We start from the raw sequence: 18666 nt of genomic DNA on the forward strand, positions 1-18666 counted from the left end.
CTGCTTTTATGATCCTTTTGGTGAGCAGGAAGTCATGCACACACACACACGTTCTTGCACATGCATACAGGTGCTTACACATACACACACATAGTGCCTTGTCTTAGAACCATTGGGGGGTTTACTGAGGGAGCTGCTTGTGCTGTGCTGTGTATTGTAACAGTTTGTCAATAAATAGCTGCGAGGGAAGCTGCTCTTTGAAGGATTTTGGGCATGAGACAGGTAAGGAGCGTGAGCTCCAAGAGCTGGTTCTTGACCAAAACTTCCCTCGTTAGTGAGTGAAAAACCGGTTGAAGATGTTCTGTTATGTCTTGTGTTCTTCATGAGGAATAAGTCTCTAAACTAGCGGGGCTTATGGAAGCACAGACCCAACAAGAACCAATTACTACTTTCTGGATTCGAATTATCATGTTAAATCGTTTGCCTTAATTGCAGAGTAACCTGTGTGCATGAACTAGTAAGATTTTCATACTTACCGCGATGCGCCAAGCTTTTTCTTCAACGTGGGTTTTGAGCCCCAGAAGAGACACACTGTGAGGCACCTGTCAGAACTCGGCTGACCCTCTGCGATCTACAGCTCAGATAAGTGTCAAGAATAGATGAGATGGATGGATCAAGAGGGATGAAGAGGAGTCAGGCTGTTAGCCTAATGGACAGAGAGACAAAGGAGCATCTGCAGAGATGATGAGAGGCCCTGCTGAGTTTAATCCACAGAGGTAACTGTAATCTCCCACAGACCTGCTGAGGCGATCCTCATCACTGTCTTTTACTTCACATAATTTATCCATCGGTTCCTTTTCTTTTCCCATTTCACTTTTTCCCATATTCACCTTTCACCATCTTCTCTGTTCTGTTCAGCTTCTTTCACTGCAGCATTACTTTCACTCCTTATTCTGGCCCCTGCATTTCCCGCATCTGCATTTGAACTCATTTTTTTCCTCACTCCTTTCTCCTGCCTCCCCTTTTCCTTATGCATAAATATGGAAAGAAAAGTGTTGTTTTATTCCTCCACCCTCCTAAAAACAGCTCAGTGCACCAGGAGAAGCCCATATTACCAATAGTGACATTTTTATTATTTGTACAATAGAGACTTTAGTACATTATTCAAAACACTTCTTATATACTGAAAAAATGGTACGTCCCAAAGCCCAAAATGGCTCCAGTATAATCGCTGCACAGCATTTTTTCAATTTTATACATATATTATTTTTTGTAAAAACTGTATCTTAAATAGTATGTACAGATAGCGTCTGCAAAATGCATTCTAAACACATGATATATATTATATATACTTCGGCAATTACATTTCTCCGCATTAATACTCAAACTTAAAACTGGAAGGATTTCAACTTGCATGTGCAAATAAATAAAGAAATAAATAGTTTCTGTTAAATCGTCACTAAAATTTGTCCAACTTATAAACTCGACAGCGTTTCTCTCTTCGGAGGTCAAAGTACTTTTTGTCACACAACAGAAGAAGCAGCATTCAAGTTGGGTAGGTGTAGGTACTGCAGAAAGCATGAGTACATTCACAATCAATATGAGTCATTTTTAAATTGGATTTCATTCACAGCTATGTACAGTGACACCGCCCTCATTTGTTCAGCTCTTTTAGCAGTTTAAACACATAGAAAATGACTGAATTTTTTTTTAAATAGTCATATACATATATATAATATATATTTGTATAACACAAATTCACAATTACAGTAGAAATACATTTTATACAGTTTTGGATAGTACATGTGTAGGTCTCCAAGTCATACTGTGCGTACTTCCATCCATAACTTTGTTATAAGTGTCATTATAAAATATCACAATTTTTGAGCAAAGCTAAGGTATATCAATATATTTAGAAAGAATTACCTGAAACATGTAGTAAAAAATAATTATATTATCAAACCTTTTACTCTGTTCTCATCACAATATCTTTGATATTTCAAACTCTGAATAGGGTCGGGGTAGGTACCTGTGGTTAAATCTCCTAACCACATGATTAAACTGTGCCGTGTTGTGTCTCCTATTGACAAAGTGATGGGAATCGTATTTGGAGAGTTGGCACAAAAAGGGTACCTGTCAAGTGAAATCAAAAGGACAGTGAAGGATGGTTCGCTCCGGATGAAACATCAGATGTTATGCAGAACAGAACAAAACTCACTGCCATGAAATGCCTTCAAGACCCATGGTGCATTTACATAAAGACAAAAAGAGACTCTGTATTTTAGTCAGTATATCTTCTCAAGCGTGACTATAAAAGTCAGACTACAGAGCAAAGGCTTTCAATCTCTGTTTTGGTGTTTTGTTTTTTTCCCTCTTTTTGCTTTTTTACATAGAGTCTATTGCTACGGTGGCCCTGAGAGGTCAAATGCACTGCAATTTTAGGAAACTTTGGCAAATGAAATAAGGCTGCAAAAGCTAAAAATCAAACAAAAAAACAAAAAAACCCTCACAAAACACTACGGAAGTGTTTTGGGGACACAATAGCATGACGGAACAGCTGCCGACGTGAGAAGCTAACAGTGATCGGCTAATAGCAAACATATATTTATGTTATTATGCGATTTAAACACACAGTACCTTGCATTTGTTTTCCCCTCACAAGAATCCTCCACTTCGTTTTAGCGTGTGTCTGTGCAACCCTTCGCATGTTTTGGTTCTGTCACATTATTATCTCCCCTAATACACTTCCATTGTGTTCTTCCAAGATTTTTTCTTTCGTGACCTTTTGTAGCATTTTTCTGTTTGCAGATGTTTTCTTAAATTGCAGTACTGTTGACCCATCAGGTCCACCGTAACTTTCATTTTCCCTGCTCTTTTAAATAGTTTGAGCATTTACCAGCAAATTCAGCAAGCCTTCCGTGTATGCCGAGTATCAATCAGCACCACCTTTTACAATTCAAGTGTAACCGAAAGCACATGTGACACAAATCAGATGTTTCCCCGATTGTCAAAAAAAGAGACGATATCTGATTTATCCTCCTAAAATGAAACCTTGCAGATGCTTGTAGGGGCATTAGTGTCTCACACTGCTTTCCACAGGAAGGCCGAAGGTCAGGAGACTTCAGCAGAGGAGATGCTGAAGCCGGGTCAACGACTATAGAACAGCTTACCGGCTCATTGAAGCCACGTTTTTGATTTTAGTGTGTGCTGGGCCACAAAGAGGTAAAGCTCTGATATTGTTGTAAATACAGCCGAGGAGGCTGCATATGGCACAGATCAACAAGCAGCACTTAGTGCTTTAATACGTCTAGAGTCTTCTAGAGAGTAGAGACGTCCAGAAGCCAACAGAAAATGGCTATCTGTCAGTGTCCAGTGATGTAAAAGCATGCTGTGACTTTATAAACACCTCAAAAGGGATGTGACATCACTGCACAACATAAGACAGGACTTTAAAAAGATGGCACCGTTAATATTAATGGACCAGTTTTGTAATGGAAATGATATTCTAAAATGAGGGATGCATTATGCAACATTGCAGAGAATAGATATGTGTAATTTTATGTGTGTATTTGCCTGTTAGTTTATGTGCATGGCAGTGTGTGTAAACATTAGCATGACTTGCTCAATAGATGGCACTGCAGGACAAGTAAGGCTCTGCTGAAAAGCTCAATGGGCCGAGCCTCAGAAATATTGCTTTAGCTCCTTTCAGCACAGCTGTGCAAGCAACAGCTTTTTTTAAGAGAAAAGAAAAAAAAAACAAGTAGCAGTGATGAACTATGAAAAGTGTTTTCTATACAGATAAAACGGTGATATACTCTTTAGAAAACCATTTGAAGAAACGACCCCTGTATTTCCACAGGAGGGAATTGAGAATATAGTTTATCAACAATAATCATAAGAATCATAAACTTTTAAGAGCTGTCTGCTCAGGCCCCAAGGAGAGTTCTAACAAGCTGAATCTCTATGTATGTACACAAGGCAGAGTCTTAAGTTTCAATTTCTGTACAGTGGAGGCAATAACCTGCAGAACAGAACAAAAAATATATCGGAGGAGTATGAAAATCAAAGACGGTGATAGAAAAAGGACTGAAAAGTGGGGTAAAAGACGGAAGATGCGAAAGAAACAATAAAGCTGTGAAGAACAAGGAAAGCGAACCATGTGCTACACCAAACAAAATACTTTAAATTCACAATGGACGGCAGTGGAGAAAAGAAAGAAAAATATCCCAAAATCTAACTAACCGACAAAAACTACTCAGGCTGACCGCTCAGATGGCAGCTTAAATCACAAACCAACCACAAAATCCAAACTGCAGCAGCCCTGTAGGAACTTAAAAGTGTATAGTCCTCTTGCGGTCCGTCCAGCCGTCGATCAGATCAGATCGCTGACCGCCGGTAGACAGAAGAGCCGATATGTTTCCTATGGTACATTTGGCACTGGTATTTGCCTTTGGTCCAGCAATAGGCAAATAAATGTCTGACTGTTCCCTTAAAAATGTTTTAAAAAAACAACAAAAAAAGGGGGGGAAAAATGTGGCTCAATTTTCAGTTCCATAAACCTCCAGAGGAGGGCAGGTGGGATGGCGTGGGATGGCGATGAGCAGAGTAGAGAAGCGTTGCTGTATTTGTTTTGTTTGTTTTTAAAAACTATTTTAGCGCGTGCTGCTGTCTCTCAGAACCATCAAGTCCACCGTCCGCGGGAAACTCTTCAGCAGAGAGACGGCTGTCTCGTGCTCCATGTGTAAAAAACTATGTCCATTAGCCTGCAAGGCAAACACGCAGCACAGTCAACAGCATGTGTGTGGGTGCACGTGTGTATAGAGGTATATGTGCTGCGGCTCGTTTAAGTTTCCCATACACATGTCTATGTGTGAGTGTTTTGTGGAAGGATGGAGGGTCACTGCCATCATTATCTCAGTAACACATCACTGTTGGGAAAAAGAGAGAGAAGAGGAGGAGCTACACAGTCATGCTGTAGAGAGAGAGAAAGAGAGAGAGAGAGAGAGAAGGGGTAAAGACAAAAAAGGGCTTTCACATGAATTCATCCAGCTACACTGTAAGTCTGTGGAAAGAAGATGAAGGGGGAGGAGAGAGGGAAACATGAAAGGAATGGCACATGGGGGGTGAGGGAGGCTGAGCTATTACCGTAAAGCACTGACGTCTTATTTTGACCTCAATCCATCTCAATAAAATGCGTGTAGCGTGGCGCGAGAGTGAGATTTCTACTGTTGCTGTTTACTGTTTATTGATTCAATTGGACTGCTTTACATGGGAGGCGGATGTTCAATTATTATTTGGCTGATGGGGAAAACATTGCTGCGAGGCACATCAATCCAAATAACTTGTACTTGCGTACTTACATCGTTTTACTCATATTTACTTCAAATGAAACCATGTTAGATTGTGTTCATGGGTAAAAATACATTTAAAAAAAATAACCCAGCTGCTGTGTTCAGGTGCTTTCAAATCTAAGGCCTCGGCTGAAGCTATTTTATATTAAGAACAGCTTTCTAATAATGTGAAGACGTAACCCATGGATTTCTACTGATCATTGAAATTGTTTATTCAAGTGGTCGCTAGTTTCTTGGCTGCTGCCTCAAAGCACATTGTGCGCTCTCTACATCGCGTGCTGCACAATATAGTTTATTATTTAGTATCTACTGCTAGCTAGTTTATTGTGATGGTGCCGTTTTTTTTATTATGTTGCTCTTTGTTGTTTGCTTTCTCTTCTGTTTTTTTTCTCCATACAGGTGACCCAGGTGTTTTGTTTTTTTGTTTGTTTTTTTTTCTCTCTTCCCCCCCTTCTCACCGTCTCTTCTCCCCTTTGGTTTTCTTTCTCTCCCTCTCTTTCTTTCATTCTTTCTCCCTGTCCTATCCCCCAGTCATGTCTGTCCCGTTTGTAGCAACTGAAAATAAAATAAATTCATAATTATAATAAAGGTCAATCAAATGGACCAATATGGCAAGGCCATGATGATCCACTTGGTAAAATAAATCCGCTTGGCATCTTTCTTGGCCCTAAGACAACAATTCTGATGGCTAAAGATCCAAACGGGACACAAAAAAAAAAAAAAGTGGTCGCTAGTCCTAAAACATGGACGTTTATTGACTTAATTAGAAATCATCACAAGCCGCATATATTGTACCTGATATTCAGGCTTTTTTCTGACATCCTGCTTCTGGAGTTCAGTAAATAACTGTGGTCAAACAGTGAGTTTTCACTGCTTCACTGGGCGTTATGTAAGGATTAGTGAAACATTAAAATTATACAGGAGGAAACTATAAGGACGGGCATTCTCTGGGTCGTCTGGGTTGCAGACCTCATAATGTAAAGCAGAATTCATCCAGCGAACATGCAGGAAGCTGACCTTTACAATGTGTAGTAGAGCACAAAGATTATTTATCATCAGATCCTGACCCATCCGCGACAGATCAGTAAAAAAAAAGAAAAAATAGTTCATTGCAGTCAAACTGCTGGAAGAGCAGACACCCAACACACTTTAATTGTATATCAACCTCTGTGTAGAAATGGGACTAACAAAAGAAACAGTGTTCACTGGAAAAACTAACTTCACAGCCTTTAAAAAGTGTGCATACCCCTCATACTGGGATTCTCCCTACACATTAAGTTTGGCTCATTTCAATTCTGCTCTGTTTCATTAAAACACCAGTTTCAGTGAGGACCAGAAATATTAAACATTCACGGTGAGGACTCACTGAAGAGCTGCAGGACAAAGTCAAAGCTTTAAACCGTGCGCCTACGCAAATTACACACTTGTTCTGATAACCTCTCCCCTTCCCATTAAACAAATTAACACTTCTAACAGCAACTATCACAGCCACACAGGGTCCAAAATTGACATGCTTCCTTTTGGTGCTAAATTCAGTGCAATTTGCAGAAAACTAAGCTGTACGTCTTAGTAGATCACATTTGTGTGATTCAATACCCTCCTCCCAACATTCTGTGCTCTGATGGCATTTCACAAGTGAACAAAACTAACACTGCACCTTTGTAGGAAATACCAACCAATAGCTATTTAAAGCAAAAAGAGGGGTTTTTTTTCCATTTGTAAAAATCTCCTGTGACATTTTATTTATTTCCCACGCTTGAAAAACTACAATGGCGAACCTGTATATCTGCAATTGCCCTACCTTTATCCTGTGTATAAGATGTCCAGTTCAACTGTTCTACATTTTATGGGATTTAAATGCTCTTTGTAATTTGCTTTAGGATGATCTCCAGTGACAGGTTCAGGTGCCTGTCAGTTTTGTTTATCTGAGTAGATTAGAAGTCAGTTCAGCTGTTTTTATGAGATTACATGTGCTCCATTTGTAACTTTTACTGCAATTTCAGCTTTTCCCATTGTCATTACAGCAATGAATAACAAATGACACATTGCTAAAAGCTACTTAAATCTGACTGTGAGCTTTGGCTCAAAGGCGCACGGGTGTATGTGGGGGGTGGTGCTTGATATTTTGAGGTGGCACGCACGCACACACACACACATACAGGTAGAATATTTAGCAGGAAAGCCTTACACACACACACACACACACACACACACACACACACACACACACACACACACACACACACACAATCTACAGTTAACATAAAGATTCAGTAGGATGACTACACCCTTGCTTTTCACCTCACAGTTTAATAAGAAAAAAGGGTGGGGCTGGGAATGGAAGGGACAAGATGTGGATGTTTGTGATGTCTATGTGATGGCGAGTGAGCGGGTGTTACCTGCAGTATCTTGTCTCCGGGCTGCAGGGCGGAGGCGGCAGGCCCGTCATGCTGTACCCTAGTAACAAAGATACCCTATAAGTCAAAATGATACACCGTTAGGACAACACAGGGACACGATGGTTTAGAATCTTTGCCTTCTCATTCTCAACTCAATATCCAACCCTCCCAATAAATAAATAAATAAATCACTTTTAAATATATGGCCAGTTCATCAAAGCATTCTCTTTGTTCACAATTTGGAGAGGCATGCAAATACTGCATACATATTTTGACACTGAAACTGTTATGTTGTAAGGTGCTTGTGTTTCCTTCAGATTAGCGGCTCTCTTAAAATTTACAAACACTGGGTGATAAAGCCCTCCCGAAGAGACAAAAAAGATTTAGCAGCTCTTTTTAACGATATAGACTTGGCATATATATAAATATATAAATATACACAGTAAATATTTAAAGATTATGGGAAGAAGAGTAGACGTGGGATGGGTTTCTCACTATGGGAAGGAAGTAGGTCGCGGGCAGGGCAGAAGAAAAATTCATCCCCCATATTTTCCCTCAATAACCCAAGGCAGAGATTGTAAAAACACCAACATCTTTTCACCGAGAGCTGAAAGATGTTTTTGGACACAGAAAGTGTAGGACAATGCACCTGTATCGACTCAACACGGTTCAACAGGTTGTGTTGAACACACGGATATATTTGCCATAGAGAGGTGACAAATAGGACGTGTAGTAGTGAGAGTGCAGCAGCACCTACATACTACAGTCTGTGAGAGAGAATGCAAGAACAAACACATATATTGCATGTTAAACAGTTCCACAGGGGAAGGGTTAGTTCAGTGACTCCACGTGAAAACAGTGACATTTAGTATACAGTGAGCCTCATGCATGCACATACAGATAAAATAATTTCTTCACCAGGATACAAACTGTTTCATTTTGCCTGCAAAATGCTGTGTACGACGCCGTTATTTGTCCATTCTTTACGGCGTCGGCACCTCGAACGGGTACGACAGCGTGGCCTTTCTGATCTAATATGAAGCTCACTGTACTTTACAAAAAAGTTTAGTAGGGGCTAAAACTGTGTAGCATTAGTCACACCAATTAAACATTTACACACAACAGAGCAGTTGCACACAGAGCTGCAGCATCTTGCAAAATCCTTCCATCTCCAAAAAAAACTTCTACACAATCGGGAACAATATTAGTAATGTTTCACACGGGGATTTTAGACTTTTCCTTTAAACATGTAACATGTGTTTGTATCTCAGCAGCTCAGTGCGCAACAACAGTACATCTAACAACAGAAGGGACAGAAAATTGGATTTTCAAATGTTCCTGACCCAGATTTAACAAAAAGAAAACATAATAAAATCCGTGTTCTGATCCTTAAAACCTTCAGTCTTCTGTTCTTAAACCGACCCTGAGAAGCTCAAAGATCAAAGCCCAGATCCCAATCCGGTCGATACATGAACTAATTCCCTGTCTCTGCTTGCCGAGTCCTAATTATGCAGACGTAAAACTGGCCCAGTGGCTTAGAGGGCCTCAGTGAGTCCTGTAAGTCCAACATCGAGGCTATTATCATCATTGCTTCTTTTTAGACACCTGTTGATGACTTCTGATAGATTTTTGAAAGAGGAAAAAATTATCATCAGGTACATGAGAGCGGTACTTAAAGAGGTATATTTTGTAAACTTTCAATTATTTGGAGATCTAGCCTGGAGATTATTCTGTTTCTCTGCAAAAAACAGAGACAGATAAAGCTACATTTTTAAAGAAGGTATTTTTTTCTGTTAGGTAAAGAATTAAAAGCAAATATAGATTTAATTATTTTGTATAGTTGTGTTATATTTGGTGGTTTTGATACCAATTTCCTACTGTACCATCTGTGATTCACCTGGACATGTGGGCATGTCCCAGACCCATCAAAGCACGAGTGCAAATAACAAGCTGTCCACCAGGGGGAGCCACAGCCCTGTGGAATAGCCACAGCTGTAGTAGGCTCTGGGGATCCAAAACCACAGATGTATAATTTAGTAGTCAAGCTGTTTTCAAACATACAGCCCTTGTTAACTCTTTCACCTCGAGTTCATCTGAAAGCTAACACTGGCTTTAACCAAAAATAGCTGCAAACACATCAGACGACAAACAGATACACTCTCACGAATAGGCCAGAAAAGAGATTCAAAGAATAATCAAAGGCATCTGCTTCTAGTTTGATTTGAATTTGGTGACAAATTGACGCCCGAGGTGACTACCGCTGATAAAACTCCGAAGCACCCGTTAATGGCTTCCGCTTGATGCCTCTCACGTGTGAATGAAACAACAGCGAGAACAAGGATTCAGAGGAGGATGCTTGTAACAGTTGCGGTTGTATCCCGGCACTGTAACTTTGACAGCAGACAAATATCCTCCATCTGCTCCCTCCATGTGACCCTGTGGGTTAGTTAGATAAAGCGGACATACAGTCTATATAACATGACACAGGGGACATCTAAATCAATATTTCACTTTAGAACATTTCCTTTGAACCATACATGCTGACGACTCAGAGGGAATCACTGCGAATATCCAGCAGATGAGCAGTGACTGACTGACACGTCCACTTTCGCCATTCGCCGGACGCCACAGTATGTATGGTAAAAGCAAGCGTTCGGTTCTAAAGTGAAACGTCACCAAGTGTTCCACAATGCCCACTGCTCCACACTAACTGGATAGATAACGTAACCTTATCTCGTATTCCTCTGACAAAATGTTCATCTGCATTGACTCCATTTTCTGCCCGTGTAACGCGGCATTAATAATGTACAAACTGCAGCTAGTGCAAGACCTATGGATACAAGCAGAGGAGGGAGTATTAAAATAACTGCACGAGTCAGCAACTGTTTCACCAGTTGTCTGCTTCAAAAACTAAAATGATGAACTGACAGTTTCCACATAATCAGTCTACTCCCGACTCGGAAGAAACTTCCCCGTTTGTTGCAAGGGTGCAATGGAAAGCACTCTTTCTGTGTGCTTTCTATTTATAGGGCAGTCGTCTCGTCTGTTCCTCAGAATAACAGTCAGTCAAAATCTGTCATATAACCCTGTCCCTAGATCAAAGTGGTGAACATCTGAAATCACCCACGGTGTCCCAGAACTGAGCAGCTTTCCCAAAATAGCAGTCAGAGCACCACGAGCAGCATCGCTCCTTTAGACTGACTGCAGCAGTGTGTTTCTAGGACAGACTGCCATGTGCAGCAGGCCTTGGGGAGCTGCAACCCCAACAGGCTCTCTGTCCTGGCATACACTGACAGACACTGTCAGACTCAGAAGTAGGAATGATAAGAGAGTTTGGCTTATCTTATATTTGCATGCATGTGGACATAGCTGTTTAAAGTTTGCTGACCAACCAAACAAGGAGCTTTGCCCTGGATGCTGTGCAGGTATTTAGATCACATCAAAACAACCCTAAAATTAAAGTATGTCAGACTCAAGTATCATAATCACTAGTGAGTCTAACAATGCTCGGGTTTAGTTTTGGAAACACCCCCAATCACACCTTAGTGTTTCTTTACCAAATTAATAGCACAGCCCTACATGTAACATTATGCACTCAAACACACCCACAGCTAACCACGTCAAGCGGTTGCCCCACAGACAGACAAACAGACAGGGAAAGAAAACACTGCAGTAACAAGCAGCAGTTTCCATGGCAACTCTGAGGTAAAACCGGGGAGGCTGCGATTGGCTGGCAGGCCGGGTCAGGTCGTACCATGTCGGAGGGTTTGAAGGGGTTCCCCTGGCCACTGATGCCACCAGAGATACTGAAACCGAGACCAGGGTTCTTCTCTATTCTCACGCACAGCTACAGAGAGAGGAGGGAGAGATACAGGAAGAAAAGAAAAGAAAAGACAAGACAACAACTGAAAGTGAAATACAAAGTTGTGAAAAATCACCGCACAGACAGACAGTGACCAGACAACATGTGGAAGTGCGCTCGTGTGTGACGGGCAACATGTTTTGGCACCTATGCTGTATTGGAGGTCTTTTATGGAGCAACAGCTGAGGCACTGAGATCTTTGCTTTTTGTTTAGATCTTCAGGTTCCCACCTCAACTGGCACTCTAATCTCATGCTTTGAAATGTCTAATCTAATTTAATCCCATCTCTGTCACTTTTTAAAATGTTTCAGCCCAGGCTGTTGCAGTCAAGTGGCTAAAATTGCATTTAGAAGCATGAGATATCTCAAGATTTCCCCCTTTTAGTTGACTGCTGCCTTGTATTGGTCTAATCCAAGAGCAAAGCAAGGTCTGCAGTTTAAAAGTTAATCTTGTACGGGCGGGAAAATTGCAATTTCCCAAATGGCCAGTTGAGGCTGGCTCCAAAAGTGAGTAAATTCCCCATGGATTCCAATGTTGGCCTAGTTTATATCAGAAAAAAACAAACATGTTTACAGCCTGTCAAAAGCTACACATCTAGACTTGGTTTTTGGTTCTGGTCAGCCCATCCAAGTCTGTAAATCTGTAAATTAATATTTCAGCATCTTGTTTTTAATTGTAATTAGCACAAACTAGCAGCCACTAGTAGGTATTTGTATGATGTACACATCAAATCTTTGAATAAACCTAGCTAGTCTGTGAGAGAACACTAACTAGTGTTAGCTGATAAGTTAGTGTTCCACCCTTTTGGTTTCATCCAAAGAAAGGTGGCGAAGGATGGCGCCGTAATCGTCAAGCTTCAACACAGAACTCCAAAAAACCACTGTGTGATGCCACAGGGGCAAAGTCTAGCTTTCTTTTTATTAACAGAGTGAGTGCTACTGTCAAACTGTAACTCTGGTAACTATGGTTATATCTGGTATCAATAAATTCTCCTTGCGAAACTGAGCATCTAATCTGAACCCTCCGTGTCCTCCTATTAATGAAACTGATGTAAACAAGCACTAATCACTCTATGAGAGATTAGTTTGCGGGTTAGTTACCAAACAGCGGATCATGGAGATTAAGGGGAACTATTTTTCCAGTAAAGATAGAGCTAAACAAAGCTGAAATTAGTTACTGAGAGGTAACCCTACATGCAGGAGCATATTTATTCCATCAAAGCATTCACATTTACCTCTACGGAAATATCCCTTCCCCTATACTGCATACGTAATAGTAGTATAAGTAATACTGTATATAGTAATATTAGAAGAGCCCATTTTTGAAAAGACCTCCAATATTGCTTTTGGTGCGGTTGGTGCAGGCAGACACATGAACAGACAGACAGATACCTGCTCCTGAAAACCATCCGTGCTCTTCTGGCCTTTAGTCTGCAACAGGCAGCGAGCGCTCTGAGGCCGTGGGTTGGTGTGGGTGGTCATAACGACCTGGTTGCTATGGCCCATGCCCTGGTTGACATGGTACTGAGGATTGGTAGCGGGCTGATGGGAGGTGTGAGAGGTATGGGGGTTGTACTGGGGTTGGTTTCCGGATTGGGACAGGGCCATAGGCAGACCACCGCTGGGGTAGGCCTGTCCAGGGGCTGTATGGAGAAAAACAGGCTGGTAGCATCTAACTCTAAAACAAAGCTTCTAAAATAGATATGTGTACATGCTGTTAATGTGAGGCCCATGGATTACTGCTGCTAATCAAGATTTCTACATTCTTGCTTAAAAAAGTCTCCTTGTGAACATTTATAAATAGAAATAAAATGATTTTATTGCCAATACCCTGGGACATGTTGCCTTGGTACTGTCCCGGCCCCCCAGACGGAACCACTGACAGCTGCATCCCTTGGTTGTATTGGCCTCCTTTGTTCATCATCCCATCGTAGCCCTGCTGACCCACCACACGATGAGGTGTAGTGGCCGAGGAGGAGGAAGAGGAAGTGACGATCATGGTGTTGTGTGATTGATGGGAAGGGTTATGGGAATGGGCGCTCTGTGGAAGGAGAGCGGGAATACATGTAACGTGTGATTAAGAGTAATTGCACAAATAGTTATCTTTATCACTGAGAAGATGCTCAGCATAAAAACAGAGATGAGATGCTTCACTGAGATGTGAACAGGTCTCACCTTTTTTAACAGGTTGTCAGGTGGGACGTCCCTCCTGCCTAGTGAATAGGGAGCCCACTGGTTGCTTCCTGACACCCCCTCCTGGTCATTGTCCAGCACGCCACCCTGCTGAGACGGGGTCTGAAAGAGACAAAGTGGTCATTACTGACAATGAACATTAAACTCTAGCTACCCCAGTCATGTCTTCCTATTATCTCCTGGAGTTTCAGGCAGCTCATCTGAGATTCAGTTGGAAGAATGAACAGAGCTGGAACAGATTTTTCTCCTTCGAGATGAAGTCATGTTAGGCGGTGATAAAACCTGTGATATCGTGCTCAACGTGAACAGATTGTTTTTATGATTCCCCCTTTTTTCCACACCAAAAGCCCCCCTAAAAACCCGCTTAAATGAGAGGAGTTTTTCAGAAAAAAACCTTGAAAAATTGTAACACAAAATGCCAATGGAGTCTAAGTAAAATGCCCTTCAAAATAAAAGTAACACATTTCAACAGGCGTTAATTTTACTTAGACTCCATTTCCATTTTGTGTAGCACTTTTCCCCAGTTGTACTACTTTTGCAGACAAATCACCATCTTCCTTAATATATAAACTGCTGGCAAACGATGGCAACCTGCAACCTATTTCAACCAGTGACTGGCAGCAACCTCCTACAAATACTCGAGAAGTGACTGCAGAATACACAGTTTTTCTTAGTGACCAACTGGTGGTTGCTAGATTGTCACCATCTGGTCCCCAGGCCTGTGTGACTGAAGCCTAAATGAGCCGTGCCCACATCAAACCACTGAGATATTCACAGAAATAGCGACTGAAACTTTAAAAAGTTTGAAATAGCAATTTGGTCTATTGCCATTTCAGATACTGATGTTTATAGTTTATATTGGGGGTTTTTTGCTGTTGCAAAGAAACAAAGAATGTGTCTTTAAAAAAAGTACTTGTTTTCACCTTCTAAGACATCATCAGCGATGGCTCCAACCCTAACTATAGCCCCCGCCCCCCTTTTTTTTTTTTTTTTTAAAGAGTCAATTCTATCTGTCTCCAAAATATAGAGTAAATATAGACTCATGAGTGCTAGGCTATCACCTAGCACTCATGAGTCAGACCTTAGAGGGTTAAAGTCATTCTGCCCTTCCTCTGGGCCTCTAAACCAGTCCAAAACCGATAATTAATGATTATCAGAAAATCAATGGGCACTACATTCAGAAGATGTCAGCTTCATAAGGCTGATGTGATATTGAAACAATATATTGGTTTATCCCTGGAAAAAAAACCTGAGTAGTAATCTGTTTGTTTTCCAGAGTTTAGTGCCACTTCGTGGAGAAATGACAGCGATATTAAAAGCTGGTAACAGCTAAGCTGGCCTAAGATGATTGAAAACGCTGTAAATGAGGAATGCCTAACATGTGTCAGACAAAATTTGACAGACAGACTGTGACTGCTGAAAGAAAGGAAAAACAAGTTTCTGTTTGTTGTTATGGTAAGTGACATATTTCAAGTTTTAAATCCTTTAAAACAAGCCACCACCAGGCTGCCACACTGGGCACTGAATGATTTCAAGTCATGCTGAGAAAAAAAACAAAAAAACCCACGGGATTTTAATGGCTTTCTCCAATTCTTATTGTTGGGTTGTAGACAGGGAACATCTAACAGTGACTAAAATAGATTGCATGGTCATTGTTTTGTTTAAATAATAGTTTGTATTAGCGGCGAGAATGTAAAGAGGGAGTAGCTGAAGTTGTCTTTAATCATATACTGTAAGCATCAGTAACATTGTTCTTGGAGGGATACTCACAGCGTTAGCAGACGGAGGTGGAGGTAGTGGCAGCCAGCGGCCAGCAGAGGGCTCATGCTTAGTGTTATTGTAAAGGTTAAAGTTCAAAGTGCTGCTGCGCCCCTGGCCGTGACCCCCGCCCTGACAGAGCATGCCCAGCGTGAGCGTGTTGTGCTTTAGGACACCACTCTGATTGGAGAAGACAACATCACACGACATGGGTGAATGTGGGGAGGGGGGGAGGAGGAGGAAGGGGCGGAGCCAACACAGCGGGCTGTAGCATGGCGACAACACACTGTGAGCTCCACAAACAAACAACAATAACACTGATAATAACAGATACAACAACAGCAACAACAACAAGAGTGCAGAGCTGCTGAAAGCACAGAGAAATGTTAGCTAGTGATCGGTCAATACACACAGAACAGTGCGTCATACAGCCAACAACAGGTGGATCAGTTCATTCCAACATTTGTATGCAAGGCTTTTAGATTAGCTGTCGCGTAACATATCTGACAAACAATTAAACCAAACCTATAACCAAAAGACTTCATTTTTGATGATGCATCAGGCACCGTGTGATGGGTTTGGTGGATCATATTGTTTAGATTCTGCAGGTTTTTATCTTTTTTTCACAACTGCACGCTCCAGACCTCCTCCCTAGCATGTCTGATTGTCCTGTCTGCTGAGGTACTGCTTCTCAGTAATTAGTTTGACATTTTCAAAAATAGGCTCATTCGCTTTCTTGCTGGGAGTTAGATGAAAGGACTGATAGCACTCTCATGTTTGCAGGTAAATATAAAACTGGAGGCCAAAGAAAGATAGAAATCCAGAAAACACCATTCAACAGCTCAATCCATCCTCAGTGCTCAAAATGTGAGAATTTGATTGGATTACTTTGCCTTTAGACAGTTTAAGCTGCACTTCAAGTCTGTAGCTTTTTATTTATCAATCTAAAGTATAACTGAGCTGTCACGAAAGTATTTTCCTAAATGTTACTCCTTTGCAGTGATACTATTGCACGATCCTTAACATGTGATTGTGCAAAACAAACAAAAAGGTGAAAATACAGTTTTTTTTCAGCGCCATTAAAATCCTAATATGGAGACGATCCTGCTGACTTTTATTTGTTCACAAAAAGAAAGACGATTTGAGGACACGACAAAAGATCAAAATATTTATCACAATACAGAATTTACTGCGCTGTCTGTCGTAGTGAGTTTGTGGACGGTCAGGCTGACAGAGTGACGGTGTGAAGTGGAAACACATGAAGCCAGACATGAATCTGGTTAACCTTACAACACAGACTTGCACAAATACACACAGGGAGGGCTTCCGAATGCTTTCTATGTGTACGCGTGTTTCTCTCTTACGTGTGTGTGCACTGCACTGACATACCCTGTCCAGTCGTTTCGCCTCTATGTGCCTGAGTAGCTGTTGCCTCCAGTCGGCAGGCATCTTGGAGGTGATGTCTTCAGGTTTCTGGGGTACAACAGGTCTTACTTTGATGGTGTCATCGGGTGGCTTCTCGGGGCAGGTTGCCAGGGTGTAGTCAGGTGGCATCTTCTCTAGCAGGGCGGCCATGGTGGGACGGGCAGACACCGGACGTGCCTGAACACAAGGGAGTTAATATTTAAACATAAAAATGTACAAGGTTCATAATTAACAAGTGTTCATATTGGAACATTTTGTGGATAAAAAGCTAAATGCAAGACGGAGACCAAGTGTCAGTTTATCAAGTGGCTACAAATGAGTGTTTTTTAGGTATTAAATAACATATGTAATGCTATTTATGATGCTTACAGCTTGTTTTACTCCCACAAAGTGGTTTAAGGACTTAAATAAATAACAGACTAGTACCACTGGATGTTCCTCAGAAGGACTAGAACACTTAAACTGCTGTTTTATTCTGCCAACCACTTGCAATCACAAAAGGAAAGACAGTGTTGGTCAGTTGTTTAAATCAGTATCAACCCTACAGCATGTTACTAGCTCTGTGAGTGTGTACAGATAGGTTTTTGTGTCAATTGTTACTTTACTTGTACTAAAAAGCAGGAAGGACTCAAAACTCAATGCAAAACATTTAATGTATAATAGTCTCACTATTTGCTTTCTTAGTTTAGCATCGATTTGCGATGGACTGGCAACCTATCCAAGGTGTGCCCTGCCCCTCACCCAATTACAGCTGGGACAGCTTCCAGTCCCAGTATGACCCATAAGAAATTATCACTAAAAACACAGTACTTCTGAGACGAATCGCTATCTGCTTTAAAGGTGTCTTTGGGTGTATGTGTGTGTACATGTGTGAGTGGATAAGTGGATCGATGGACAGACGGAATTACTTTGAAAGGTGATCCAACCGGCAGCTGTTATATTTCAGTCTGGATCAATAGGTGGTCTGATCAACTGAGTGATACTGCTGCTGTTTAGCAAAGCTGGAAATATTACTAATAGCGACCAATGTGATTGGGTCACATGGCACATGTGAACGAAGATAACACAACAGCGATGCAAACATTACACCAGCTGCCTAAAGGTGAGGCTCTTTGTGTAACAGCTGGTGTGTTTTCCAACCTTCAGTTTTGAGTGTTGGCTAATGATGGCAGGAAAAAGACAGCGGCCACAAGCGCTCTATGTAAGCCCTTACGTTCATTCCCATGCCCAGCTTCTTCTTGTTGAAAGGTGCCAGATGAAGTGATCTGCACATCTAATCAGTATGCTGCTGGACACTTCACTGTGACTAATTTGGGAAAGTCTAACTTGAGGGAAATCCAGAATAGCCTGAAGGGATTATTTATGGACGAGGGATCGCCTTCAGAGATATGACTGAGGCAAAGGACACCAGTGCTATGCCTCTTAGTTCGCTACTACAAAAACCTGAACCTGAGTACCTATAAGAAAATGGAAGTGAAACAAAGCTATAATTCTGCATCCTCAAAGAGACGACATAAAAGCAGGCATATTAAAAGCAGGGCAGATTATTCTGCTGTGTTTCTGTGTTGTAACTGAATCACTGTGGCTTTTGACTGCTGACCACACAAAACAAGATATTTGAAAATGTCAAGATGGGATTTTGAAAATGGTGATCTGCCCCTGTTATTGTTTTAAGGCATCTTTAAAGAAGGCAAGTGATACTTAAGTGAACAAAAAGAAACTGGCAGATTTGCCTGTAA

General features: G+C 41.3%; 1 protein-coding gene across 1 annotated transcript in view; it reads right to left on the minus strand.

Annotated features, from left to right (window-relative positions):
- Window positions 1-1051: 1051 nt before the first annotated feature.
- The window catches only part of lrrc7 (leucine rich repeat containing 7), an 81742-nt gene continuing 64127 nt past the window's right edge, over window positions 1052-18666 (minus strand). Inside the window, exons 24-31 of the mRNA XM_013911795.1 lie at window positions 16892-17104; window positions 15515-15682; window positions 13727-13846; window positions 13382-13592; window positions 12944-13194; window positions 11445-11537; window positions 7691-7765; window positions 1052-4703 (exon numbers count right to left, since the gene is read on the minus strand). Coding sequence (XP_013767249.1) covers window positions 4593-4703; window positions 7691-7765; window positions 11445-11537; window positions 12944-13194; window positions 13382-13592; window positions 13727-13846; window positions 15515-15682; window positions 16892-17104 — 1242 coding nt within the window. The 3' untranslated portion in view covers window positions 1052-4592. The remainder of the gene's footprint in view (window positions 4704-7690; window positions 7766-11444; window positions 11538-12943; window positions 13195-13381; window positions 13593-13726; window positions 13847-15514; window positions 15683-16891; window positions 17105-18666) is intronic.

This window comes from Pundamilia nyererei, unplaced genomic scaffold, assembly GCF_000239375.1.
Source record: "Pundamilia nyererei isolate P.nyererei 1_Seehausen unplaced genomic scaffold, PunNye1.0 scaffold00072, whole genome shotgun sequence".
In the NCBI taxonomy this organism is placed as follows: Eukaryota; Metazoa; Chordata; class Actinopteri; order Cichliformes; family Cichlidae; genus Pundamilia; species Pundamilia nyererei.